The 27,500-nt window shown below is 49.3% G+C and overlaps 1 protein-coding gene across 4 annotated transcripts in view; it reads left to right on the plus strand.

Moving 5' to 3' along the window:
* Nucleotides 1-19,042, plus strand: part of LOC140471081 (homeobox protein Hox-C8-like) — a 66,177-nt gene extending 47,135 nt beyond the window's left edge. For 2 of the 4 annotated variants that reach the window (XM_072566928.1, XM_072566927.1), the window contains 2 exons: nucleotides 1-6,794; nucleotides 17,340-19,042. The exon at nucleotides 1-6,794 is cut by the window's left edge. In XM_072566928.1, the coding sequence (XP_072423029.1) occupies nucleotides 4,769-6,643 (1,875 nt within the window). In that variant the 5' untranslated portion in view covers nucleotides 1-4,768 and the 3' untranslated portion in view covers nucleotides 6,644-6,794; nucleotides 17,340-19,042. The remainder of the gene's footprint in view (nucleotides 6,795-17,339) is intronic. The other 2 variants (XM_072566930.1, XM_072566929.1) reach the window with 2 other exon arrangements.
* The last annotated feature ends 8,458 nt before the right edge of the window (nucleotides 19,043-27,500 follow it).

A 27,500-nucleotide genomic window follows, 5' to 3' on the forward strand; every position in this document is an offset into this window, starting at 1 on the left:
CGCTTCCCCATCTCTTTCTCTGTCCCCACCTCTCTCTCTCTCTGTTTCTCTCCTTCCATCTCTCTCTCTCTCTCTCTAAAGGAGCCTCTCCATGTCCCTCCTTCACCTTCACCTCTCACTCTCTCTCTGTTTCTCTCCTTCCATCTCTCTCTCTCTCTCTAAAGGAGCCTCTGTATTTCCCTCCTTCACCCTCACCTCTCTCTCTCTCTATTTCTCTCCTTCCATCTCTCTCTCTCTCTCTAAAGGAGCCTCTGTATATCCCTCCTTCACCTTCACCTCTCTCTCTCTCTCTCTCTGTTTCTCTCCTTCCATCTCTCTCTCTCTCTCTCTCTCTCTCTCTAAAGGAGCCTCTGTATTTCCCTCCTTCACCTTCACCCCTCTCTCTCTCTGTTTCTCTCCTTCCATCTCTCTCTCTCTCTCTCTCTCTCTAAAGGAGCCTCTGTATTTCCCTCCTTCACCTTCACCTCTCTCTCTCTCTCTCTGTTTCTCTCCTTCCATCTCTCTCTCTCTCTCTAAAGGAGCCTCTGTATATCCCTCCTTCACCCTCACCTCTCTCTCTCTGTTTCTCTCTTTCCATCTCTCTCTCTCTCTCTAAAGGAGCCTCTGTATTTCCCTCCTTCACCTTCACCCTCTCTCTCTCTGTTTCTCTCCTTCCATCTCTCTCTCTCTCTCTCTCTGTAAAGGAGCCTCTGTATTTCCCTCCTTCACCCTCACCTCTCTCTCTCTCTGTTTCTCTCCTTCCATCTTTCTCTCTCTCTAAAGGAGCCTCTGTATATCCCTCCTTCACCCTCACCTCTCTCTCTCTCTGTTTCTCTCCTTCCATCTATCTCTCTCTTTCTAAAAAGGAGACACTCCATTTCCCTCCTTCACCTTCACCTCTCTCTCTCTGTTTCTCTCCCTCCATCTCTCTCTCTCCATCGCTCGCTTCCCCATCTCTTTCTCTGTCCCCACTTCTCTCTCTCTCTGTTTCTCTCCTTCCATCTCTCTCTCTCTCTCTAAAAGGAGCCTCTCCATTTCCCTCCTTCACCCTCACCTCTCTCTCTCTCTGTTTCTCCCCTTCCATCTCTCTCTCTCTCTCTAAAAGGGGCCTCTCCATTTCCCTCCTTCACCCTCACCTCTCTCTCTCTCTGTGTTTCTCTCCCTCCATCTCTCTCTCTCCATCGCTCGCTTCCCCATCTCTTTCTCTGTCCCCACCTCTCTCTCTCTCTGTTTCTCTCCCTCCAGCTCTCTCTCTCTCTCTCTCTCTAAAAGGAGCCTGACCAATTCTCTCCTTCACCCTCATCTCTCCTTTTCTCTCAGTCTCTCTTCCTCCATCCATCTCTCTTTCTAAAGGAGCTGTCCATTTGCCTCCTTCACCCTCACCTCTCTTTCTATTTCTCTCACCCCCAATCTCTCTCGCTCTCTCCCCCCATCTCCCTCTCTCTTTCTAAAGGTGCCTCTCCATTTCTCTCCTTACCTTCATTCTCTCTCTTTCTCTCCCTCCATCTCTCGCTCTCTCTCCTCATCTCTCCCTCCCCATCTCTCTCTAAAATAGCCTGCCCACTTCCCTCCTTCACCCTCAGCTCTCTCTATCACTGTTTCTCTCCCTCCATCTCTCTTTCTCTATCTCTCTCTTTCCCCCATCTCCCTCTCTCTCTAAAGGTGCATCTCCATTTCCCTCCATCACCCTCAACTCTCTCTCTCTTTCTCTCTGCTCTTTCCCTCCATCTCTCTCTCATCTCTATCTGTTTCCCCATCTCTCTCTTTCCTATCATTCTGTCCCCCATCTCTCTCTCCCAACTTTCTCTCCCCATCTCTTTCTCTCCCATCTTTCTCTCCCTCATCTCTCTCTCTCCACTTCTTTCTGTCCCCCATCTCTCTCTCTCTCCCATTTTTCTCTCCCCCATCTCTCTCTCTCTCCCATCTTTCTCTCCCCATCTCTCTCTCTCCCATCTTTCTCTCCCTCATCTCTCTCTCTCCCATCTTTCTCTCCCTCATCTCTCTCTCTCTCCCATCTTTCTCCCCCCATCTCTCTCTCCCATCTTTCTCTCCCCATCTCTCTCTCTCCCATCTTTCTCTCCCTCATCTCTCTCTCTCCCATCTTTCTCTCTCTTTCTAAAAGTGGCTCTCCATTTCTCTCCTTCACCCTCATCTCTCTTTCTCTTTCTCTACCTCCAGCTCTCTCTCTCTCTCTCCACATCTCTTGGTCTCCTTCCATCTCTTTCTCTCCCCACATTTCTCTCCACCCATTTCTCCCCGCCTCTCTTTCTCTCCCCATCTCTCTCCCTCCATCTTTCTATCTTTCTCCCCATCTATCTCTCTCCCATCTTTCTCTGTCTCGCCATCTCTCGATTTCCCCATCTTTTTCTCTTGCCATCTCTCTCTCTCCTTCCATCTCTCTCTCATCTCTTTATCTCTCCCCCCATCTCTCTCACTCTCACCCTCATGTCCCTTCTCTGTCTAAGATGCCTCTCCTTTCCCCCTTCATCCTCATATCCATCTCTCTGTCTCCTCCCATATCTCTCTCCACTATCTCTCTCTCTCTCATTCTCACCCCCTTTTTCTGTCTAACACACCTCTCCATTTCCCAACCCTCATCTCTTCCCCTCTCTCTTTCACCCACCTCTGGGTCTCTCTCTACCTCACTCTACTCTTTCCCTTCCACTCCACCCCAACCCTTATCTCTCTCTCTCTCTCACTCTCTCTCCCCTTCTCTTTCTCTTCTTCCCATCTCTCTCTCTCTCTCTAACCCCCCTCCCTTATTTCGCATCTCTCTATTTTCCCTCCAAGTCAGGCTTTCTCTTGCTCCCCACCTCCTCTCTCCCGTGTCACCCCAGTTCCCCTTTCCCCCTCATCTCTCTCTCTCTCTCTCTCTTTTCCCCATCTCTGTCTCTCTCTCTCTGTATCCCTCCCTCTCCCGTCTCTTCCTCTCCCTCTCTCTGTTTCCCTTTGTCTCCCCGCTCCCACTCTTCTTTTTTTCTCTCCCTCTTTCTCTCCCACTCTGCCCCTCACCCCAGTCTCCCCTATTTCGTTCTTCCTCTCCCTCTCCCGTTCTCTCTCCTCACCCTCACACTCTCTCTCTCTCTCTCTCTATTTATCTCTCTCTCTCTACCTCTCTCTGTCTCTTCCCCTATTCCCGTCCCCCCTCTCTCTCTATACACACATATATAAACCCTTTCTGTTCCCCTCTCTCTGTTTCACTTTCTCTTTCTCTTCCTCTGTCACTCACTCGATCTTCATCACTCACTCCTTCTCCTTCTCGATCACCCCTCTCTATCTCCATCATTTAATCTTTCTCACACTCCCTTCCTTTCCCTCTCCATCACTCCCTTTACCAGTTCAGTTTCTATCTATCAATCTCCATCACCCTCTCTCTCTATATCACACTTACTCTCAGTTTCTAATTTTCCCTTTATATGCCTCTCTCTCTCTCTCTCTCTCTCTCTCTTTCTCGGTCTGTATCACTCTTCCAACACTCTCTCTACAGCTATATCATCCATTCCACTATTGCCGTCCTCTTTCACCTTCCTTTCTCTCTCACCCTATCTCTCTCACTCGTGCATTCTCTTTCTCTGTCACTCATTCATGTCGCCTCTCTCTGTTGTTTCTCTGACTCTATTCACTTCTCTCTCCCTCCCTATATCTCGCTGTCTCACGCATTTGTTCTTTCTCTCTTCCCCACCTCAACCCTCTGTCACACACACTTTCTGCATTTTCATCTTCCTCCATGCTTTATGTCATTATTTCTCTCTCTCCCACTCTCTCTCTCTCTCTCACTATCTCCCTATCTCTTTATCTGTCACACACTCTTTCTCTCTTCCTCCGTGCTTTGTGTCATCATTGCTCTCTCTCCCACTCTCTCTCTGTCTCTCTGTCTCTCTCTCTCTCTATCACTACCTCCCTATCTCTCTATCTGCCACATAGCCTTTGTCTCTTTCCCTATTCCTCCATACCTTGTGTCATTATTTCTCTCTCCCTCTCTCTCTGTCTCTCTCTGTTTCCCTATCTCTCTATCTGTCACACACTCTTTCTCTCTTTCCCTCTACCTCCGTGCTTTGTGTCACAACTTGTCTCTCCCCCTCTCCGTCACAGTTCTTTCTGTCTTTTCCTCTCTCCCTTCCTCTGTGTCACTATTTGTCTCTGTCTCTCTCACACTCTCCCCATCTCTCTAACTGTGCCACTCTCTGCCTTTGTTCCCCTCTGGGTCTTTTCCATTGTAAAGTTGTGTTTCCTGGATTGGATTTAATTACCTCTGTTGTTTTACAACTGGGAATCTGAGGAGGGTGAAAATTGTGCTGCGGTATGTTGATTTGCAGCCATTTAGCATCGAGATTGTCTTGTGTTGAAAAGATATGTCTCTTATTCGCTCTCTTTCCCTCTTTGTCTTTCCATCACTCTCTGTCGCTGTCTCTGTATTTCTTGTCACTGACTTGTCACTTTTCCACCGACCTATCCTCTCAATCCCCCTCTGTCATTCTCCGTATATCCCTGTCGGTCTGTCTCTCTGTCTCTGTCACTCTCTCTCTGTCTGATTCTCTTTAACTATCATGGAGTGTCTGTCTCTCACTCTGTCTCTCTTTTTATTTCACACTCTGTCTCTCACTCTCTGTCTATTCTTTCTTTCTATCCCTTTGTCACCCTTTCTATCTATCTCTGCCTCCCTGTCTGTCTCTCGCTCTATCTCTGCCTCTATCTATCTATCTATCTATCTATCTATCTATCTATCTATCTATCTATCTATCTATCTATCTATCTATCTATCTATCTATCTATCTATCTATCTATCTACATGTCTGTCTATATCTACTCTTCCTTTACAAACCTCTGCCACTCTTTTTATCTTTATCTCTGTTTCTCACCCTATCTCTCTCGCTATCTATCTATCTATCTCTCTGTCTATCTCTCTGTCTATCTCTCTGTCTGTCTATCTATCTATCTATCTATCTATCTATCTATCTATCTATCTATCTATCTATCTATCTATCTATCTATCTATCTATCTATCTATCTATTTATCTGTCTGTCTGTCTATCTATCTGTCTATCGCTATCTCTCTGTCTACACCTCTTTCACTCTTTCCCTATATCGTCTCCCTCGGTCCTCTTTCTATATATATTATATATCCCTGTCTCGCTCTTCCCCATCACACCACCGTCTATCTCTCACTTTCATCCCCCACCCTGACCTGTATCTCTCCCCTCTCTCCTTTTCCCTTCAACACTCCCTCTTTCTCTGTTTTCCTCTATTGTTCTCTCTCTCCTCCCTTCACCCTCTCTCTTTCTCTCCATCTGTCTTAACCTCTACCCTCCTCCTTTCACTCCTCTCTCTTTTTACCTTCAACCCTCTCTCCCATTTTCCTCTGCCACTCTCTCTCTCTCTCTTTCTGTTCACCCTTCTCTCTGTCTCTCCATCTCTCTTTTTCTTTGATCCTTCCCTTTCTCTCCTTCTTTATATATCTATTTTCCTTTACCCCTCTCTGTATCTTGGTCACTCGCTCTCTTTCTCCCGTCACCCTTTCATCTGTCTTTCCCTCTATCCTCCCATTTCTCTCCTTTTCTATCTCTCTTTTCCCCTTCAACCCTTTCTATCTCTGTTTTTCTCTGTCACGCTCTCTCTCTCTCTTTCTCTCTTCACTCTTTCTATCTCTCTACCCATCCTTCCTTTCTCTCCTCATCTATCTCTCATTTTCCCTTTGTGCCTCCCCCCGTTTTTTTCTCTTTCTCTTTCCCTTCTCCCTTCCCTCTATCCATCTCTCTTTTCCCTTCACCCTTCCCACTATCTATCTCTCTTTCCCCTTCACCCTTCCCTCTATCCATCTCTCCATTCCCTTCACCCTTCCCTCTTTCCATCTCTCTTTCCCTCACATTTCCCTCTATCCATCTCTCCTTTCCTTTCACCCTTCCCTCTATCCATCTCTCCTTTCCCTTCACCCTTCCCTATATCCATCATTCCTTTCCCTTCACCCTTCCCTCTATCCATCTCTCCTTTCCCTTCGCCCTTCCCTCTATCCATCTCTCAATTCCTTTCACCCTTCTCTCTATCCATCTCTCTCTCTTTTCTTCAACGCCCCCTCCCCCACCTTTCTCCCTTTCCCTTCATCTCCTCCCCTCTTCCCCGCCTCTCTCTCTCTCTCTCTCTCTTCCTCCATCTCTCTCCATCCTCTTCCCCCACCGGCCTAACCCCAATCCTTCCCCACTTCCCCCCCACCCCGCTCTGCAGCCCCGGGCCGGCGCAGTGGACGCCAGACCTACAGCCGTTTCCAGACCCTGGAGCTGGAGAAGGAGTTCCTCTTCAACCCGTACCTGACCCGGAAGCGTCGGATCGAGGTGTCCCACGCGTTGAGCCTGACCGAGCGCCAGGTCAAGATCTGGTTCCAGAACCGGCGCATGAAGTGGAAGAAGGAGAACAACAAGGAGCGCTTCCCCAACGCGCGGGAGGAGGAAGAGGAAGGGGGAGAGGAATCGCAACCGGCGGGGGCGCCACCGGTTCGACCCCCGGATCCGGGGGCGGCGGGGAGGGAGGAGGAAGAGGAAGAGGAGGAAGAGGAGGAGGAGAAGGAGGACGAGGAAGAGAAGGAGGATGGGGAGAAGGACAAGGGGTGCAAAAATTAACACTCCCATTTCCTCCCCACCGCTGTCAGGAGGGGGAGAAGGGGGATATGTGAGGGAGGTCCTACTCTCCGTCAACTGCGGCCCCCTCCGCTGAGGATTCAGGACATACCTTCCAACCTCCTCCTGCCCCCCCCTCCCTCCCTCCACAACATCGCCCCTCTGTGTTTTTTTTTGCTTACACTAACACTTGCCCGCTCTGACAATGTAAGTATACTACCTATGAAGCAATGGAGGGCGCCATGTTGGAAGTGGCGGAAGGGGTTCCGGGGTGGGAGCGGAGAGGGGAGGGTGGCTGGTGGCCGCAAACCCCTTTGTCTTTCCCATCCACACCTGCGGCCCCCTAACCCACCTTCCTTCCCCTCCCCCACCCCAGAAAATTCAACATGTGTGGCGTCCAGGGTACAGATGCTAATATGTTAGAGAGTTGGATGGTGGCCATTGTGAAACCTTTGTAGGGAAAACTAACAAAAAAAAACAAGCTGTTTTCGCTCATGACCTTCAGGGAAGGAACCCTCCACCCTTACCTGGTCTGGCCTACACGTGACTCCAGTCAGAGAAGCGTGGCGCGGGAAAAGCACAGCATCCGAGGGACAGGAGATCAGGAACCGGCTCCTGGGATGCTGCCCTGATCCACCGTGCTTTCTCTAGGGTCACGGCTTTTTGACTCTGGTCTTCAGCATTTACAGGCCTCACTTTGTCCTACATGTGACTCCAGACCTGCAGCAAATGCATTGACTCTCAATTACCCCCTGGGCCTTTGGGGATGGGCAATAAATGATGGACAGGATTAAAAAAAAGGAAAAAAAGAAAAAGCAAAAATATAACCAGGGGTAAAAAGGGCCTGTTTCCAGACTGTTGGGAATCTAATCTAAATCTTAAAACTCTAAATATATTTAAATGTATTTATATGCATCATACTTACTCCGGGCATCAGAACCAGGTGAAGAGCTTCCAACTGAACTGGGTCAGTGGGTAGTGAACTACTCTGGGAGAGGGTAGATAATGGGCAAAAGGGTGGGTAATCAAACTACCTAGTGGGATGGGAGCGGGGGAAATGGGAAGGGATGGGAGAACGTGCGGGAGGATGGGTTTGAGGAAGGGAGGGTGATGAAGATAAGGGGGGGAGGGGCAGACCCTGAGGGATTCAAGGGTGGGTAATCAAACTACCTAGTGGGATGGGAGCTGGGGAAATGGGAAGGGATGGGAGAACGTGCGGGAGGATGGGTTTGAGGAAGGGAGGGTGTTGAAGATAAGGGGGGGAGGGAGCAGACCCTGAGGGATTCAAGGGTGGGTAATCAAACTACCTAGTGGGATGGGAACCGGAGAGGGGTGAGGGGGAGAGGTTGAGGCGGTTAGGGGTGGGGTGGTCGGAGGGGGGGCGGTGGAGGGAGGGGGAAACATTGTTGGGTTTTAGGGAGTCCGGGGAGTAAAAATGCACTTTTCTCGGCCGCTATTGGCTTAAAGGTACAGCAGATATTAGGCTCTCTCTCGCTGTCTGTCTCTCTTTCTGCCTGCCTACAACTTAGAAACTGCCTAACGAAGACGCACACAGTGTGTGTTTGTGTATTTATTTATTTATTCATTTATTTATTGGCGCCCCGCGTGTGCCGAGACGGTAACTGCAGTCTTACTTGTGTTAGATATTGAATGCAATTGGGACAGGGTCTCTATAAATACATGTGATCACAAAACCACACGCACACACATATACTTCTGGGCTCGGTGACTGTAATCTGTTGTGTATCCTTGTCTGTAACGGGGGAGGGGAGGGGAGGGGGTGGGGGGGGGGGGGAGGTGGATGGAGAGGGGTGGGGGCGCGGGGGAGAACATATGGAGAATTTGTTGTAATGGTTGACTTTGTGAGTCCTGCTGTGAGCGGTCCGGGTGTCCGAGATTCGCGCGGACGTGACACCATCACCGCGGTTCATGTGCAATCAGATAAACAGACACCAGTAAACTGGTCTGCTTTTTTGGGGATTGCAGTTGGCGACGTTGTGTTGTCTTTTTTATCCCCCCAGGTGGGGGGGGGGGGGGGGGCGGGGGTGGGGCTGGGGGTCGGAAGGGGAGGGTCCTGAGGGAGGTGGGAGCCCGGGCGGAAGAGACGGGAAGGTGAGGCGGCTGGTAGGTTTGTGTGCGTGAGGCCTGGGGAGAGAGATGTGTGATATCCCCCTAAACACTTCCTGTTCCTGTCCCCCATCCAGATGCCTTTTAAATGCTGTCATTGTACCAGCCCCCACCACTTCCTCTGACAGCTCCTCCCACACACGTACCACCCTCTGGGGGAAAAGGTTGCCCCTCGGGTCCCTTTTAAATCTTTCCCATCTCACCCTAAACCTATGCCCTCTAATTTTGGAATGGATGGATGGATAGATAGATAGATAGATAGATAGATAGGTAGATAGGTAGATAGATAGATAGATAGATAGATAGATAGATAGATAGATAGATAGATAGACAAACAGACAGAGAGACAGACAAGGCACAAAGACAGATAGATGAATGGATAGACAGACAAATAGATAGATAGTCAGACAGACAGATAGATAGATAGATAGGTAGGTAGCTAGGTAGGTAGGTAGATAGATAGATAGATAGATAGATAGATAGATAGATAGATAGATAGATAGATAGATAGATAGATAGATAGATAGATAGATAGACAGACAGAGAGATAGACAGACAGACAAGGCACAAAGACAGATAGATGAATGGATAGACAAACAAATAGATAGTCAGGCAGACAGACAGACAGACAGACAGATAGATAGATAGATAGATAGATAGATAGATAGACAAACAGAGAGACAGACAGACAGACAAGGCACAAAGACAGATAGATGAATGGATAGACAAACAAATAGATAGATAGTCAGTCAGACAGACAGACAGACAGACAGACAGATAGATAGATAGATAGATAGATAGATAGATAGATAGATAGATAGATAGATAGACAGACAGACAGACAGACAGACAGACAAGGCACAAAGACAGATAGATGAATGGATAGACAAACAAATAGATAGATAGTCAGTCAGTCAGACAGACAGACAGACAGACAGATAGATAGATAGATAGATAGATAGATAGAGAGACAGAAAGGTAGATAGACAGATAAAGAGATAAATAGAGAGAGAGAGATGCATACAAACCGACATACAAACGTCAAAGAATATGGGCTAAATGGAGTGAGAGAGGAGAGAGGTAAATCAATTTCTGGACAGCTTGGTGGATGGTTAAAGGGGGTCTGCATGAAAGGCAGATACATGGGCAGATGATGGAGAGAGTAATACAGAGAGAAAGAAAGATGAATCAATCACTAGATACATTGAAAGATGGCAAAATTATGTCAATGATTCGCCTCTAACTCTATCAAAGGGGAATGTGCATTATTTCAAAGTACAGTTGTCACACCACTATTCTTACCAATTTCCGAACTGACCATCAGAAGATTTCCAAAATCTGTTGGGACAATGTCTGTGTGAGAGAGTGTGACAGGGTGCTGAATGACTGTGAGTTTGTGAGAGAGATTGAGCTTGTGTATGCGTGATTGAGGGTGAGTCTGTGTGCAAGTTTGTATCTTTGAGGGAGTATGACAGTGTGATTGAGTGTGTGTGTGTTTGTTTGTGTGTGAGACAGTGTACGAGTGCTAAATTGTCTCCGTAGTGCCCAGGGATGTACAGGTTAGGGTGGGATTGGCCGTGCTAAATTGTCCCCGTAGTGCCCAGGGATATGCAGGTTAGGGTGGGATTGGCCATGCTAAATTGTCCCCGTAGTGCCCAGGGATATGCAGGTTAGGGTGGGATTGGCCGTGCTAAATTGTCCCTGTAGTGTCCAGGGATGTGTAGGTTAGGGTGGGATTGGCCGTGCTAAATTGTCCCCGTAGTGTCCAGGGATGTGCAGGTTAGGGTGGGATTGGCCATGCTAAATTGTCCCGTAGTGCCCAGGGATGTGTACGTTAGGGTGGATTGGCCACAGGAACTTCAGGGTGACAGTGGTGGGGTTAAGTCTGGGTGCGCTGTTCTTGGGAGGGTCGGTAGAGGATTCGATGGGCTGAATGGTCTGTTTCTACACTGGAGGGATTCCATAACTGTGTGTGTGTGTGTGTGTGTGTCTGTGTGTGTGTGTGTGTGTGAGTCTGTGCGTGAGTGACAATGTGTGTTTGTCTCTGTGTGTGAGTGTGTGTGTCTGTGTGTATCCGAGTGAGTGTGTGTGTCTGTGTGAGTGTGTTTGTGTGAACATGCGTGTGTGTGTCTGAGTGTGTGTATCTGTGTATGAATGTGCGTGCACGTGAATGTGTGTATGTGAGTGTATGTGAGAGTGTGTGTGTGAATGTGAGTGTGAGAGAGTGTATGTGAGAGAGTGTGTGTGAGAGAGTGTGTGTGTGAATGTGTGTGTGTGAGAGAGAGTGTGTGAGAGAGTGTGTGAGTGTGTGAATGTGTGTGAGTGTGTGAGAGAGTGTGTGAGTGAGAGAGTGTGTCTGAGAGTGTGTGTGTGTGTGAGAGTGTGTGAGTGTGTGTGTGAATGTGTGTGTGTGAGATTGTGTATGAGAGAGTGTGTGTGAATGTGTGAGTGTGAGTGTGTGTGTGTGAGAGGGTGTGTGTGAGTGAGTGTGTGTGTGAATGTGTATGTGTGAGAGTGTGTATGAGAGAGTGTGAGTGAGTGTGTGTGTGAGAGAGTGTGTGTGAGAGAGTGAGTGTGAGAGAGTGTGTGAGTGCGTGTGTGAATGCGCGTGTAATTGAGTGCGGTGTGTTCGTGAGTGGATTTGTGGCGGAGGATTTGACTGTGGGCGCGGTGTCGGATTGAGCGCCAGGGGGCAATTTCAACACTCGCTTCCTAACCCCGCGGAGGGCCGGGGAAACACAAGGCCGTCTCTGAGACATGACAGGGACATTTCGGAACTGGAGATGTGCCGACACAGGGCGTACAGTCCTGGAAACAAATGGACCATTAAACAGCAGGCCATCAACCAGTCAGCGCCGGTCTGGTCTCTAAAGGCGAGCATCAATGAGGGGCTATCAGGAAATGGGAATGTTTCCTTTCTCATGTTCTGATGCTCAATTAGCTGCTGGGTCTTCTGCGACTAACAGCAGTGTATTCCAAACTGAGAGATTCCGTTGGCAATTGCAGTTGGAAATCCAGATCTCAGTCTCAGGCAAAGTTAAACTTTTGATCTGTTCCGCAATATTGCGACCCTCTTGTGTGACTGTGTGTGTGTGTGTGTGTGTGTGTGGGGGGGGGGGGAGGTAAGAGACGGAGTGAATTAAGGACACTTATAACACCATTACTGTGCATCATTCGTCCGATTCCAGACCCCCTTGTGTCGAGGGAGGAAGTGCACGGTTGTTGAGAGAAAGGGAGGGAAGATTAAAGACACACAAAAAAAAAGGTTATGGGGGCTGGGTGGGGGACAGAGGTTTATGACAGATGGTTGAGGTACAGAAGAACAGGGCGGGAGAGGTGGGGGGTGGTGTGGGGGACGGGGGTGTGCGCGATGGAGTGAATATTGTCATGGAGGCAGAGAAAGGGAGTTACAAGAAAGGGAGTTACAAGAAAGGGAGTTATTGCAGTGGCTTAAGAGAGAGGGGATGCAAGGGGGTGGGGGAGAGAGAGAGAGAGAGAGAGAGAATAGGGAAGAAAGGAAACCGTCATTGCAGGACCTTGAGATGGAGAATAGACAGAGGTGGAAGAGGTAAAGGAGGTTAAGGAGTTATAGAAAGCGATTGAGAGGAGAGAGAAAGACAGACGTGGATGTGGCCAGGTGCCTCACGGCGCCAGGGACCCAGGTTCGATCCCACCCCCGGGCGACTGTCCGTCTGTGTGGAGTTTGAACATTCCTCCCTCCCCGTGTCAGCGTGGCTTTCCTCCGGGTGCTCCGGTTTCCTCCCACTGTCCGTAGATGTGCAGATTAGGGTGGGATTGGCCGTGCTAAATTGTCCCGTAGTGCCCAGGGATGTGCAGGTTAGGGTGGGATAGGCCGTGCTAAATTGTCCCCGTAGTGCCCAAGGGAAGTGCAAGTTAGGGTGGGGATTGGCTGTGCTAAATTGTCCCGTAGTGCCCAGGGATGTACAGGTTAGGATGGGATTGGCCGTGCTAAATTGTCCCGTAGTGCCCAGGGATATGCAGGTTAGGGTGGGATTGGCCGTGCTAAATTGTCCCCGTAGTGCCCAAGGGAAGTGCAAGTTAGGGTGGGGATTGGCCGTGCTAAATTGTCCCGTAGTGCCCAAGGGAAGTGCAAGTTAGGGTGGGGATTGGCTGTGCTAAATTGTCCCGTAGTGCCCAGGGATGTGCATGTTCGGGTGGGATTGGCCGTGCTAAATTGTCCCGTAGTGCCCAGGGATGTGCAGGTTAGTGTGGGATTGGCCATGCTAAATTGTACCCGTAGTGCCCAGGGATGTACAGGTTAGGGTGGGATTGGCTGTGCTAAATTGTCCCGTAGTGCCCAGGGATATGCAGGTTAGGGTGGGATTGGCCGTGCTAAATTGTCCCCGTAGTGCCCAAGGGAAGTGCAAGTTAGGGTGGGGATTGGCCGTGCTAAATTGTCCCGTAGTGCCCAGGGATGTGCAGGTTAGGGTGGGATTGGCCCTGCTAAATTGTCCCGTAGTGCCCAGCGATGTGCAGGTAAGGGTAGATTGGCCGTGCTAAATTGTCCCGTAGTGCCCAGGGATGTGAAGGTTAGGGTGGGATTGGCCATGCTAAATTGTCCCCGTAGTGCCCAGGGATGTGCAGGTTAGGGTGGATTGGCCATGCTAAATTGTCCCGTAGTGCCCAGGGATGTGCAGGTTAGGTTGGAATTGGCCCTGCTAAATTGTCCCCATAGTGCCCAGGGATGTGCACGTTAGGGTGGGATTGGCCGTGCTAAATTGTCCCGTAGTGCCCAGGGATGTGCAGATTAGGGTGGGATTGCCCGTGCTAAATTGTCCCGTAGTGCTCTGGGATGTGCAGATTAGGGTGGATTGGCCGTGCTAAATTGTCCCCATAGTGATCAGGGATGTGCAGGTTAGGGTGGGATTGGCTGTGCTAAATTGTCCCCGTAGTGCCCAGGGATGTGCGGGTTAGGGTGGGATTGGCCGTGCTAAATTGTCCCTGTAGTGCCCAGAGATATACAGGTTAGGGTGGGATTGGCCGTGCTAAATTGTCCCCGTAGTGCCCAGGGATGTGCAGGTTAGGGTGGATTGGCCGTGCTAAATTGTCCCGTAGTGCCCAGGGATGTACAGGTTAGGGTGCGTTAGCCATGGGAAACGTATGGTTACAGAGATAGGGTTGGGGCGGAGAGGGATGCTGTTCAGAGTGTCGGTCTGGACTAGGCGGGCTGAATGTCCCGTTTCCGCACTACTGATTCGATGACAGAGAGAGAGAGAGAGAGGAAAGGTTAATACCGAGGTTTGAAGCTTGGGAGAGAAGGAAGTTATGGGTTTGAGAGAGGGAGGAGCGGGAACGTTCGCGAGGATTATTGCAGAGGCTTCAGAGAGAGGAAGAGAAGATGGGGTGGGAGGATGTGATGGATTTTTACAGGGGCTGGAGAGAGAGATGCTGGGGGAGAGGATCTGAAGGATCGGTGCACTGGCTGGAGGGAGTAGAAATGGCAGACGAGGGAGGAGAGATAAAAGATGGGGTTAACAAAGCGGAGGATTATTACAGAGACTCGAGAGAGAGAGAGAGAGAAAGTTGGCCGGCTTTTTGTTGGAAATCTCCACCGTCCGCTCAGAAAACTAATACAGCTGCGAGTCAACATTTGACACACACAGAAACACATAAACACTCAAAGACTCTCTCTCTCTCTCACACACACACACACACATACATTCACAGACACTCTCTCTCGCTCTCACACACACATTCACAGACACACTCTCACATGCACACACAGACACTCTCACACACACGCACACACAGACACTCTCTCACACACGCACACACACATTTACAGACACTTTCTGTCACACACGCACACACACATTCACAGACACACCCTCACACATGCACACACACAAATTCACACACTGTCTCACACACACTTTCACAGACACTCTCTCACACACACGCACACACATATTCACACTCTCTCTCACACACGCACACACACTTTCACAGACACTCTCTCACACACACGCACACACACTTTCACAGACACTCTCTCTCTCTCACACACACACACACACATTCACAGACACTCTCTCTCTCACACACACACACATTCACAGACACTCTCTCTCACACACACACACACATTTACAGACACTTTCTGTCACACCCTCACACATGCACACACACAAATTCACACACTGTCTCACACACACTTTCACAGACACTCTCTCACACACACGCACACACATATTCACACTCTCTCTCACACACGCACACACACTTTCACAGACACTCTCTCTCTCTCACACACACACACACACATTCACAGACACTCTCTCTCTCACACACACACACATTCACAGACACTCTCTCTCACACACGCACACACATTCACAGATACTCTCTCTCACACACACACATTCACAGACACTCTCTCACACACACGCACACACATTCACAGACACTCTCTCACACATACGCACACACACATTCACAGACACTCTCTCACACATACGCACACACACATTCACAGACACGCTGTCTCTGCTGTCTCTCTGTTGCTCTCTCGATCACTTTTTGCTTATCTCTCTCTGTCTCTTTAACTCTGTCTGTCTCTCTCTCCGTCTCTTTCTCTGTCTGTCTTTCTGTCTCTCTTCTCACTATCACACTCTCTATCTGCTTATCTCTCTCTCTAACTCTGTCTGCCTCTTTAACTCTCTCTGTCTGCCTCTTTAACTCTGTCTATCTCTCCCTCTGTCGTGTCTGTCTCTGTCTATGTCTATTTATCTACACATCCATATGTCTGTCTGTCTTTCTGTCTGTCTCTCCCTATCACACTCTCTATCTGCTTATCTCTGACTCCGTCACTCTCTCTGTCTCCATCATTCTCTGTCTATCTCTATCGCTCTCTTTGTCTCTCTCTCTGTTGTTCTCTCGATCACTCTTTCTCTGCTTATCTCTCTCTGCCTCTCTCCCTCTGTCTGTCTCTCGCTCTCTCTCTCTCTGTTGTTCTCTCGATCACTCTTTCTCTGCTTATTCTTTGGCTCTCTAACACTCTCTCTGCTTCTCTCTCTCTCTGTCGCTCTCTCGATCACTCTCTCTCTCTGATTCTCTCTGTCGCTCAATCTATCTACTTCTGTGGTTCACTCGATCTCTCTTCTGTCTTCTCAGCCTCCCTGTTTTTTTCTCTTTCAGGTTTTGCACCTCTGAATCCACCCCCTCTCTCCTGCGTGTTCTCGCCCAGCTCTCTCCTTGACTCTCTCTTTTCACATTTTTTTTGTCGAAGAGACAGGGAAACGGAAAAAGGGGAGCGGGAGGTAAGCAAGCAGCGAGGGTAGGGTTGGAGAACAGGAGGATAACAGTGACTGTAGCTGATTTTTTTATGAAGGAAATAAACCTTTAGCGCCCTGGAACATATCTCACGTGATACTATGAATTACAAATGTATTTGAATCCCACTCTGTCAATGGAAATGCTGAACTAAGTTTCTATCGAGCTGCTATGATGTGTCTTGAAGTTTGTCTGTCTATTTATATAGCGACCCATCTATTTGTTTATCTACCCACCCATTGAACTGTCTAATTATCTACCCATCTATCTGTTTGTCCGTCTATTTATTTATGTACCCACTTAGCTGTCTGCCTCTCTGTCTAACCATTTCTATCTCTCTAAATATCCATCCTATCTATCTTTCTATCCATCCCTATCTATCTGTATGTCTATTTATCAATCTGTATATATCGCTATCTCTATCACTCTATATTTTTCTATATCTCTCTCTCTTTATACCTATATAAGTATCTATTTACATATATTCTTATCTCTCTCTACATTTTTCTCTTTATCAATCTATCTCTCTCTATGTCTATCTTTCTATCTACACCTCTCTCCATCTATCTCTCCCCATTTCTTTCTCTTTATCCGTATACTGTATCTCTCTCTCTGTATCTATCTACATCTACCCCCCTCTCTATTTTGCTATGTACCTTCCTCTGTCTAGCCATCTACCTTAACTTATATCTCTATTTCTGTGTATCTATATCTATCTATCTCTATTTCTTTCTCTGTATCCATCTACCTCTCCCTCCATGACTATGCCTCTATATGTCTCTATCTTTATCCATCTATCTCTTTCCATCTATCTATATCTATCTCTCTACCTTTCTATCTGTATCTATCTATCTCCATCTCTCTCTCTCTCTCTCTGTGTAAATGTATCTATTAATGTTTGTTCACCCACAGTTTGTCAGCATTATCTTTTCCTTTCCTGATGAGTTGTAAATGTAAGATTTATTTGAACATCACAATTTCACAGCTAGGAACATGAATGTGGATTACCAGTAAGCATCATGGTGTGTTTCACTGAGACAAAAATAAAGTCCTTTCAACCCCTCGTCGTCAATTCAAAACACCTTTCCCCCCTTGGAACAGACCTTTACTCATTTCTGTCTGTATTAGTTGTCAACGTATATTTATCTGGAACACATTTTCAGCTCTGATCTCCAGCGTCTGCAGTCCTCACTTTCTCCTCAAACTATATTTACCTGGAACACATTTTCAACTCTGATCTCCAGCATCTGCAGTCCTCACTTTTTCCTCAAAGTATATTTAGCGTCAATCCATACACGTCTTTTTAATTACTCATTTGTGTGTTTTATTCAGAAGGAGGCCATGAGTCTACATATGAAGCCAATGTTGCATTAGAACTCCGAGATTCTGACCAATTTGGGATGTTCTTTTCTATTTCTCCTCCCCAACTCTTCCTCCCATTCTTATATTTCCTACAGGAATTTTGGATAAGAGAGAATGCGCGGGCGTGTGTTGGGGTAGGGAGGGGTGGAGGAGGTTTGTTGGAGGAAAGAAAGAGAGAGGGGAAGGAAACAGAAATCGGCGGAGGCATCAGGAGAGAGATTGGGAGCGGGATGGAATGGAGCGGAGGGGGAAGAGACCTGGAGAGGGATAGGGGGAGAGGGAGACTGGGGGAGCGAGAATGGGAGGAGGAGGTGGAGCGAGAGTTTTGTGAAAGGAGGGAGCAAGAGACTGAGGGAGGGAGATAGCGAGAGACTAGAGTCATAGAGGTGTACAGCACAGAAACAGACCCTACTGTCCAACTCACCCATGCAGACCAGATATTCTGACCTAATCTAGTCCCATTTTCCATCACGTGGACCATATTCCTCTAAACCCTTCCTAATAAAATGCTAGAAGTGTACCAGCCTCCACCACTTCCCCCGGCAGAACATTTCGTACAAGCACCCCCTCTGCGTGATAAGGTTGCCCCTTAGATCCCTTTTACATCTTTCCCCTCTCACCCTAAACCTACCCCCCTCTAGTTCTGGACTCCCCCACCCCAGGGGGGAAAAGACCTTGTCTATTTACCCCACCCTCATGATTTTGTAAACCTCTATAAGGTCACCCCTCAGCCTCCGACACTCCAGGGAAAACAGCCCCAGCCTGTCCAGCCTCTCCCTGTAGCTCAAACCCTCCAACATCCTTGTCAATCTTTTCCGAACCCTTCCACAACATCCTCCCTGTAGCAGAGAGACCGGGATTGAACGCAATATTCCAACAGGGGCCCCTAACCAATGTCCTGTACAGCTGCAACATGACCTCCCCAACTCCTGTACTCAATACTCTGACCAATAAAGGAAAGCATACCAAACACCTCCTTCACTATCCTGTCTACTGGAGACTCCACTTACAAGGAGCTATGAACCTACACTCCAAGGTCTCTTTGTTCAGCAACACTCCCTGGGACCTTACTGTTAAGTGTATAAGTCCTGCTAAGGTTTGCTCTCCCAAAATGCAGGCCCTCGCATTTACCTAAATTACACTCCATCTGCCACTCTTCAGACCAAATACCCATTTGATCAAGATCTGTTGTACCCTGAGGTAACCTTCTTCACTGTCTACTATACCTCCAATTTTGGTGTCATCTGCAAAGAGGGAGAGAGAGATCGTTAAAGTGGGTAGACAGACTGGGAGAGGGAGTTTGAGGGAGAGAGAGACTGGGGGAGGGGGAAGCAAGTGACTGGAGAGGAAGTAATAAAGGGTGAGGGAGGAAAAGAGAGATGGGGAGAGAGTGTGTGTGTGTGAGAGAGAGAGAGGAGTGAGACTGCGGGAGGGAGATAGAGATTAAAGAAGGGGAAGAATGAAGCAATATAGAAATCCCAGCCAACAGTAGAGTTGTGAAAAAAGAGGAGGTGCAGAAATAGAGAGATGGAGAATGTGAGAGAGGAGTACGTTAGAGTAGGAGAATGAGAGAGGGGAGAACGACAGAAAGAGGGAGAGAAAGAAAGAGTAAGGAGAAGTGGGAGTAGAAGGGAGAGAGAGTGGGAGAGGTAGAGAGTACAAGAGAGGGGGTGAGAGTGGGGAAAAGGGGGAAGAAAGAGAGTGGGGAGCAGGTGGGAGTGGAAGAGAGAGAGGGGTGAAGAGAGAGAGTGTGAGGGAGAAAGTACAAATGGAAGAGGGAGTGCATGAGGAAGTGAGAGAAAGAGTGAGAAAGTGAGTGTGGGAGAAAAAAGAGGTGGGAGAAAGGGGAAGACAGAGTCGGAGAGAGGTGGGGAGAGAGAATGAGAGGGAGAGAGAGAGTTGGGAGGGAGCGAGTCTGTGAGAGTGGAACATAGAGAGATGAGAGAGAGTGAGAAATTGAGAGTTGGAGAGAGAGCGACTGTGAGAAAGCGAGAGTGGGAGAGGGAAGAGAGCGAGAATGAGAACGTGAGTGAGAGAGAGAGGATGAGAAAGTGAGAGCGGGAGAGTGAGAACGTGAATGGGAGAGAGAGGGTGAGAGTGGGGGAGAGTGAGAAGGTGAGAGTAGGAGAGAGAATGAGAAAATGGGAGAGAGTGAGAGCGAGAAAGTTAGAGTAGGAGAGAGAGTGAGAAAGTGAGAGTGCAAAAGAGAGAGAGAGAGAGAGTGCGAGAGTGAGAAAGTGAGAGTGGGGGAGAGAGAGTGAGAAGGTGAGAGAGAATGAGAAAGTGAGAATGGGAGAGAGTGAGAGTGAGAAGGTGAGAGTGGGAGAAAGACTGAGACAGTGAGAGTGGAGAGAGAGAAAATGAGAAAGTGAGCGTGGGAAAGAGAGTGAGAGTGCAAGAGAGAGAGAGAAAGTGAGAGCGGGGGAGAGAGAGTGAGAAAGTGAGAGTGTGACAGAGTGAATGAGAAAGTGAGGGTGAGAGAGAGAGAGTTGACACGGGAGTTGACAGGAGAAGAGCATGACTCGGCTGGGCCGAAGTCACGGGAACTCACAGGCTCTTCCCCGGGCCCTCAGCTGGGAGGTGGACAGCTCAACCTCGTTTATGGCTTGCTGGCAGTTTGGATTGGTCGCCGCCGATCACGTGGGCCGGGGGGCTCGGCTATCCAGTTATGTCTCTCGGTTCAGAGTCCATGTATCCAGAGTCTGACTGGACCCACCGGCGGACCTGCCAGGGTGCCCGCCAGCTGGAGGAAATGAACTCCCACCCCAAGTTTCTACGTCTCACTTTGTTTTGCGGGGGAGGGGAGGCAACTGGGGAAACCCGCGTTTGTGTGTGAGAGGCAGAGAGCGTGTGTATGTGTGTGTGTATGAGTATGTAAGGGAGAGAGAAATAGAGTGTGTGAGAGAAAGAGAGAGAAAGAGGGAGAAAGACAGTGTGTGTGTGAGAGAGAGGGAGAGAAACCGCGTGTATGTGTGTGTGTGTGTGAGAGAGAGAGAAAGATGGAGAGAGTGTGTATGTGTGTGAGAGAGAAAGAGGGAGAGAGACAGTGTGTATATGTGTGTGTGTGAGAGAGAGAGGGAGAAAGACTGTGTATATGTGTGTGTGTGAGAGAGGGAGAGAAACCGCGTGTATGTGTGTGTGTGAGAGAGAGAGAGAGAAAGATGGAGAGAGTGTGTATGTGTGTGAGAGAGAAAGAGGGAGAGAGACAGTGTGTATGTCTATGAGAGAGAGGGAGACAGTTTGTATGCGTGTGTGAGAGAGAAAGAGGGAGAGAGACAGTGTGTATATGTGTGTGTGTGTGAGAGAGAGAGGGAGAGAAACCGCGTTTATGTGTGTGTGTGTGAGAGAGAGAAAGATGGAGAGAGTGTGTATGTGTGTGAGAGAGAAAGAGGGAGAGACAGTGTGTATGTCTATGAGAGAGAGGGAGACAGTTTGTATGCGTGTGTGAGAGAGAAAGAGGGAGAGAGACAGTGTGTATGTCTATGAGAGAGAGGGAGACAGTTTGTATGCGTGTGTGAGAGAGAAAGAGGGAGAGAGACAGTGTGTATGTCTATGAGAGAGAGGGAGACAGTTTGTATGCGTGAGAGAGAGAAAGAGGGAGAGAGACAGTGTGTGCATGAGAGAGAGACTTTGTGTGAGAGAGCGAGAAAGAGGGAGAGAGACAGCGTGTATGTGTGTGTGTGAGAGAGAAAGAGGGAGAGAGAAAGTGTGTGTGTGTGAGAGAGAGAGAAAGGGAGAGAGTGTGTGTGTATGTGTGTGAGAGAGTGTGTGTATGAGAGAGGAAAAGAGAGACTGTGTGAGAGAGAGAAAGAGGGAGAGAGACAGAATATGCGTGTGAGAGACACACAGGGTGTGTGTGTGAGAGAGAGAGAGACCGTATGAGAGAGAGAGAGGAAGAGGGACAGAGACTGTGTGTGTGAATGTATGTGTGTGTGAGAATGCGTGTGACGGGGAGTGCGTGATAACGTGTGCGTGTGAGACAGTGTTAGTGTGAGAGAAGAGGGATGTGTCTGAGTGCGTGTGAGTGTGAAAGTGTGAATAAGTGCGCAAGTGTATAAATGCTTGTGTGAATATGTGCACCAGTCATTGTGTGTGAGAGAGAGAGAGAGAGAGACAGAGGACGAGTTTGGGAGAGTGTGTGTTTGGATGCGAGTGTGTGTGTCTATCTTGGGAAGTCTGCCTGTGCATGCGTGTGTGAGTTAGAGGGTGTTCCCCTTCCCTTCCCCACATTCCCCACCCCCTGTGGGATTGAGTTGGGAGTTGGAACGTGCGGCCCAGTTTAACCTGAGGAGCGGAACGCCTTGACACCTTCCCAACCTCGACCCCTCATCAAGACCCGGATCGAAGCCGCGGGCAGCGCTGATCCCCCCGGGGGGAAGCTGCTCCTGCCTCTCCGCCGACCCCCCTGGCCGAGGTACCAGCCGCATCCCCTTCCACTGGTGCGCCCGTCAGCGATGAGCTGGATGTTTGGATGGGGAGCGGCCCCCATCCCCGGGAGGTCAGTGGGTTCTCTCTCTCTCTGGTTCTGGTTCTGGTGTTGTCTTTGTGTAGGGGAGGAGCTGGGAGATGGATGGCGCCAGCTCTCCATTGGACCAATGTGGTTGATGAGCGGTTCGGGATTGGGGGAATGATAGTGCCTTCCCAACCAATGGCGAGGGAAGAGGCATTGGATTTCCATTCGACCCCCACCCGGGCGAGGGACAGCCAATGAACGGAGAGGGCGGGCAGGTGCTGACCTTTGACTTCACCCCCCACCCAACTCCCGCCCAGTCATCTCAGTTATGTGACCTGGTCGTCATCGGGATCCCGCCTGCGTCATATCCCGCTCCGGCCATCGTGGGTGGTGAGGCACCCTTCCCGCCAACCAATCAGGACAGCCCACTTCCTGTTCCCCCTCGCACCTATCTGTTCCCCCACCCCCAGCCCACTCTCGTTTCCTACCCATCCACTTCCTTCTCCTCCCAACCCCATCTCTCCTCTCCTCCACCCCCACGCTCATCCCTCGCTCCTCTCCTCCTTCCCCACTATCTCCACAAACCCAGCTCTTCCTCTCACACTCTCCCCTCCACTGGGGGTCTGTCCAACAATTACAAATGATATCTGAGAAGCACGTGGCTCAGGGGTTAGCCCTGCTGCCTGGGTTTGAATCCCACCCTCGGGCCACTGCCTGTCTGTGTGGAGTTTGAATGTTCTCCCCCTCGTGTCTGCGTGGGTTTCCTCCCAGTGCTATGGTTTCCTCCCACAGTCCAAGGATGTGTAGGTTAGGGTGGGATTGGCCGTGCTAAATCGTCCCCGTAGTGCACAGGGATGTGCGGGTTAGGGTGGGATTGGCCGTGCTAAGTTGTCCCGTAGTGCCCAGGGATGTGCAGGTTAGGGTGGGATTGGCCGTGCTAATTTGTCCCCGTAGTGCCCAGGGATGTGCAGGTTAGGGTGGGATTGGCCGTGCTAAATTGTCCCGTAGTGCCCAGGGATGTACAGGTTAGGGTGGGATTGGCCGTGCTAAATTGTCCCCGTAGTGCTCAGGGATGTGTAGGTTAGGGTGGGATTGGCTGTGCTAAATTGTCCCCGTAGTGCCCAGGGATGTGTAGGTTAGGGTGGGATTGGCCGTGCTAAATTGTCCCCGTAGTGCCCAGGGATGTGCAGGTTAGGGTGGGATTGGCCGTGCTAAATTGTCCCCGTAGTGCCCAGACATGTGTAGATTAGGGTGGGATTGGCCGTGCTAAATTGTCCCCGTAGTACCCAGGGATGTGCAGGTTAGGGTGGAATTGGCCGTGCTAAATTGCCCCCATAGTGCCCAGGGATGTGCAGGTTAGGGTGGGATTGGCCGTGCTAAATTGTCCCTTAGTGCCCAGGGATGTGCAGGTTAGGGTGGGATTGGCCGTGCTAAATTGTCCCCGTAGTGCACAGGGATGTGCGGGTTAGGGTGGGATTGGCCGTGCTAAGTTGTCCCGTAGTGCCCAGGGATGTGCAGGTTAGGGTGGGATTGGCCGTGCTAATTTGTCCCCGTAGTGCCCAGGGATGTGCAGGTTAGGGTGGGATTGGCCGTGCTAAATTGTCCCGTAGTGCCCAGGGATGTACAGGTTAGGGTGGGATTGGCCGTGCTAAATTGTCCCCGTAGTGCCCAGGGATGTGCAGGTTAGGGTGGGATTGGCTGTGCTAAATTGTCCCCGTAGTGCCCAGGGATGTGTAGGTTAGGGTGGAATTGGCCGTGCTAAATTGTCCCCGTAGTGCCCAGGGATGTGCAGGTTAGGGTGGAATTGGCCGTGCTAAATTGCCCCCATAGTGCCCAGGGATGTGCAGGTTAGGGTGGGATTGGCCGTGCTAAATTGTCCCCGTAGTGCCCAGACATGTGTAGATTAGGGTGGGATTGGCCGTGCTAAATTGTCCCCGTAGTACCCAGGGATGTGCAGGTTAGGGTGGAATTGGCCGTGCTAAATTGCCCCCATAGTGCCCAGGGATGTGCAGGTTAGGGTGGGATTGGCCGTGCTAAATTGTCCCTTAGTGCCCAGGGATGTGCAGGTTAGGGTGGGATTGGCCGTGCTAAATTGTCCCCGTAGTGCACAGGGATGTGCGGGTTAGGGTGGGATTGGCCGTGCTAAGTTGTCCCGTAGTGCCCAGGGATGTGCAGGTTAGGGTGGGATTGGCCGTGCTAATTTGTCCCCGTAGTGCCCAGGGATGTGCAGGTTAGGGTGGGATTGGCCGTGCTAAATTGTCCCGTAGTGCCCAGGGATGTACAGGTTAGGGTGGGATTGGCCGTGCTAAATTGTCCCCGTAGTGCCCAGGGATGTGCAGGTTAGGGTGGGATTGGCTGTGCTAAATTGTCCCCGTAGTGCCCAGGGATGTGTAGGTTAGGGTGGAATTGGCCGTGCTAAATTGTCCCCGTAGTGCCCAGGGATGTGCAGGTTAGGGTGGAATTGGCCGTGCTAAATTGCCCCCATAGTGCCCAGGGATGTGCAGGTTAGGGTGGGATTGGCCGTGCTAAATTGTCCCTTAGTGCCCAGGGATGTGCAGGTTAGGGTGGGATTGGCCATGCTAAATTGTCCCCGTAGTGCCCAGGGATGTGTAGGTTTAGGGTGGGATTGGCCATGCTAAATTGTCCCATAGTGCCCAGGGATGTGCAGGTTAGGGTGGGATTGGCCGTGCTAAATTGTCCCCGTAGTGCCCAGGGATGTGCAGGTTAGGGTGGGATTGGCCGTGCTAAATTGTCCCCGTAGTGCCCAGGGTTAGGGTGGGACTCGATGAAACAAGTGGACAAAAAAAAACTGTGGATGCTGGAACTCAGAAACAAAAGCACAAGTTGCTGGGAAAACGCTGCAACTCTGGCAACATCTGTGCTGGGTCTCGAGACCCTTCTGCAGAACTGTTCTGAAGTTCTGCACCTGAAAGTTAACTCTCTTTCTCTCTGAAGAAACGAGGGATGAGGGATGTTTGTAAGAGAGAGTGTGTGGGGGGTAGGGGTGGGGGGGGGGCGGTTGGCGAGAGTGGGACAGAGAAGAGAGGTTCAGCACAGAAACAGCCCCTCAGTCCAACTTGTCCGTGCTGACACAGATGTCCTAACCTAATCTGGTCTCCATTTCTCAGCACTTGGCCCATATCCCTTTCAAATCTTTCCTATTCATGTCCCCGTCCAGCTGCCTTTTAAATGTTGTAATTGTAGCAACCTCCACCACTTCCTCTGGCAGGTCATTCCATACATGCACCGCCCTCTGTTCTGAAGAGCCCTTCATCAGGAATGAGGCTTGTGGACCAGGGGTTGGAGAGATAAATGGGAGGGGGGTGTGGATCTGGGTGAAGGGAACTGAGAGTGTGATAGGTAAATGCAAGTCGGGGTAATGTTGATAGGTTGGAGAGCAAATAGGTGGGAAGGAAGATGGACAGGTAGGGCTGGTCTAGACAGTTATAGAATCATAAAACGCCATGGAGTATGGGAGTAGGCTATTAAGTCCATCTAATCCACACTGAACCTCCAAAGAGCATCCCCACCCACTCCCAGCCGCTTCCATCATATCCCTGTAACCTTGCCATAAGGGATCCTGTCAAATGCTTTAGTAGAGCCAATGTAGACAACATCCACTGCCTTACCCTCACCAATCATCTTCATCGTCTCCTCGAACTCAACCAAGTTTGTGAGACAAGACTCTCCCCCTGCCTGAAACCAAATGCAAGTAAATCTTGTCCCTGAGAATCTACCCCAATAATTTCCCTGCACTGATGTAAGGCTCCAGGCTGTGGTAGAGTTTGAGGCCACGGCAAAGGACATGTGGGGCAGTGGTTGGACAGATGGGTGAATGCACGCATTAGGGAGAGTGAGGCAGAGCACCAACTGACGGTGAGCACTTCACGTAGTCGATGGTTTGCCCTTTCTCAGTATTGATTCCGTTTTGCCATCTCGGGCACGCGGTCTAATGACAGGGTGCTGCAGGGGTGTGGTTCCCTTTGGGGCCATGCTGTGACATCCAAGCTGTCCCAACTCCACCTTTTTCCAGAACCCTCAAAGCCCCTCCCTCAATCCATCTCCTCCAAGGATTTGCCTTGGCTTTGAAAGTTACTGTAAAATCTGCTTCTGGCTATAAGGTCACAAACTGCAACACAACTCACTGCTGGAGGTGAAATAGATTATATCAGTGATACAGCTCTCGCTATCTGTCACTTAAGGGGTTGATACTGCTTTGGTTCTGTAGACTCTATTGAGGAATGCAGGTCCCTCCTGGGGTGGTGGTGACATCTGTGTGTGTGTGTGTGTGTGTGCGCACGCATGCATGAGAGTGTGCTCAGGTCCTGTCTGTGTATGTATATGTGTGAATGTGAGTTGTGTGAGTGTGCCAAAATCCTGTATCTACATGTATATAAGTGTGAATCTATGTTTAAATGTATGTGTGTGTGTGTGCGCACAAATGCCTGATCCTATCTGTGTGTGTATAATTGTGAATGTGAGTGTAAGAGAGAGTGCCTGAATTGTGTGTTCATGTGAGTGTGTATACGTTGGTGTGAATGTGAGAGTGTATCCTGTATTTGAGTGTCTTTATTACTGTGAATGTGTATGAGTGCAAGAGTAACTGACTCCTGTATTTGTTTATGCAAGTGTAAAAGTAAGTGTGTGTGTGTGTGTGTGAGAGAGAGAGAGAGAGAGAGAGAGAGAGTGCCTATGCCCTGTATTTGTGTGTGTGCACCAGTATCCTGTATTTATATGAGAGAGTTTCTATATCCTGTACTTGTGAGGGACAGCGTCTGTACCCTGCATTTGTGTGTGACAAGATGTCTGTATCCTGTATTTGGGTGTGTGAGAGTGTCTATATCCTGTATTTGTCTGAGACAGAGCGTCTGTATCCTGTATTTGTGTAAGAGAGTGTCTGTATCCTTTATTTGTGTGCGAGTGTGTCTGTATCCTGTATTTGTGTGTGTGAGAGAGTGCCTGTATCCTGTATTTGTGTGTGTGAGCGAGTGTTTGTATCTGTATTTATGTGAGAGAGAGAGTGTCTGTATCTGTGTTTGTGTGTGAGAGAATGCCTGTATCCTGTATTTGTGTGAGTGTCTGTATCCTGTATTTGTGTGTGAGAGAATGCCTGTATCCTGTATTTGTGTGAGTGTCTGTATCCTGTATTTGTGTGTGCGAGAGAGTGTCTGTATCCTGTATTTGTGTATGTGAGAGAGTGTCTGTATCTGTATTTGTGTGTGAGAGAGTGCCTGTATCCTGTATTTGTGTGTGTGAGCGAGTGTTTGTATCTGTATTTGTGTGAAGAGAGAGAGTGTCTGTATCTGTATTTGTGTGTGAGAGAGTGCCTGTATCCTGTATTTGTGTGTGAGAGAGTGCCTGTATCCTGTATTTGTGTGTGAGAGAGTGCCTGTATCCTGTATTTGTGTGTGTGAGCGAGTGTTTGTATCTGTATTTGTGTGAGAGAGAGAGAGTGTCTGTATCTGTATTTGTGTGAGAGAGAGAGAGTGTCTGTATCTGTATTTGTGTGTGAGAGAGAATGCCTGTATCCTGTATTTGTGTGAGTGTCTGTATCCTGTATTTCTTTGTGTGAGAGAGTGTCTGTATCTGTATTTGTGTGTGAGAGAGTGTCTGTATCCTGTATTTGTGTGTGAGAGAGTGCCTGTATCCTGTATTTGTGTGTGAGAGAGTGCCTGTAT

Source organism: Chiloscyllium punctatum, chromosome X, assembly GCF_047496795.1.
Source record: "Chiloscyllium punctatum isolate Juve2018m chromosome X, sChiPun1.3, whole genome shotgun sequence".
Classification (NCBI taxonomy): domain Eukaryota; kingdom Metazoa; phylum Chordata; class Chondrichthyes; order Orectolobiformes; family Hemiscylliidae; genus Chiloscyllium; species Chiloscyllium punctatum.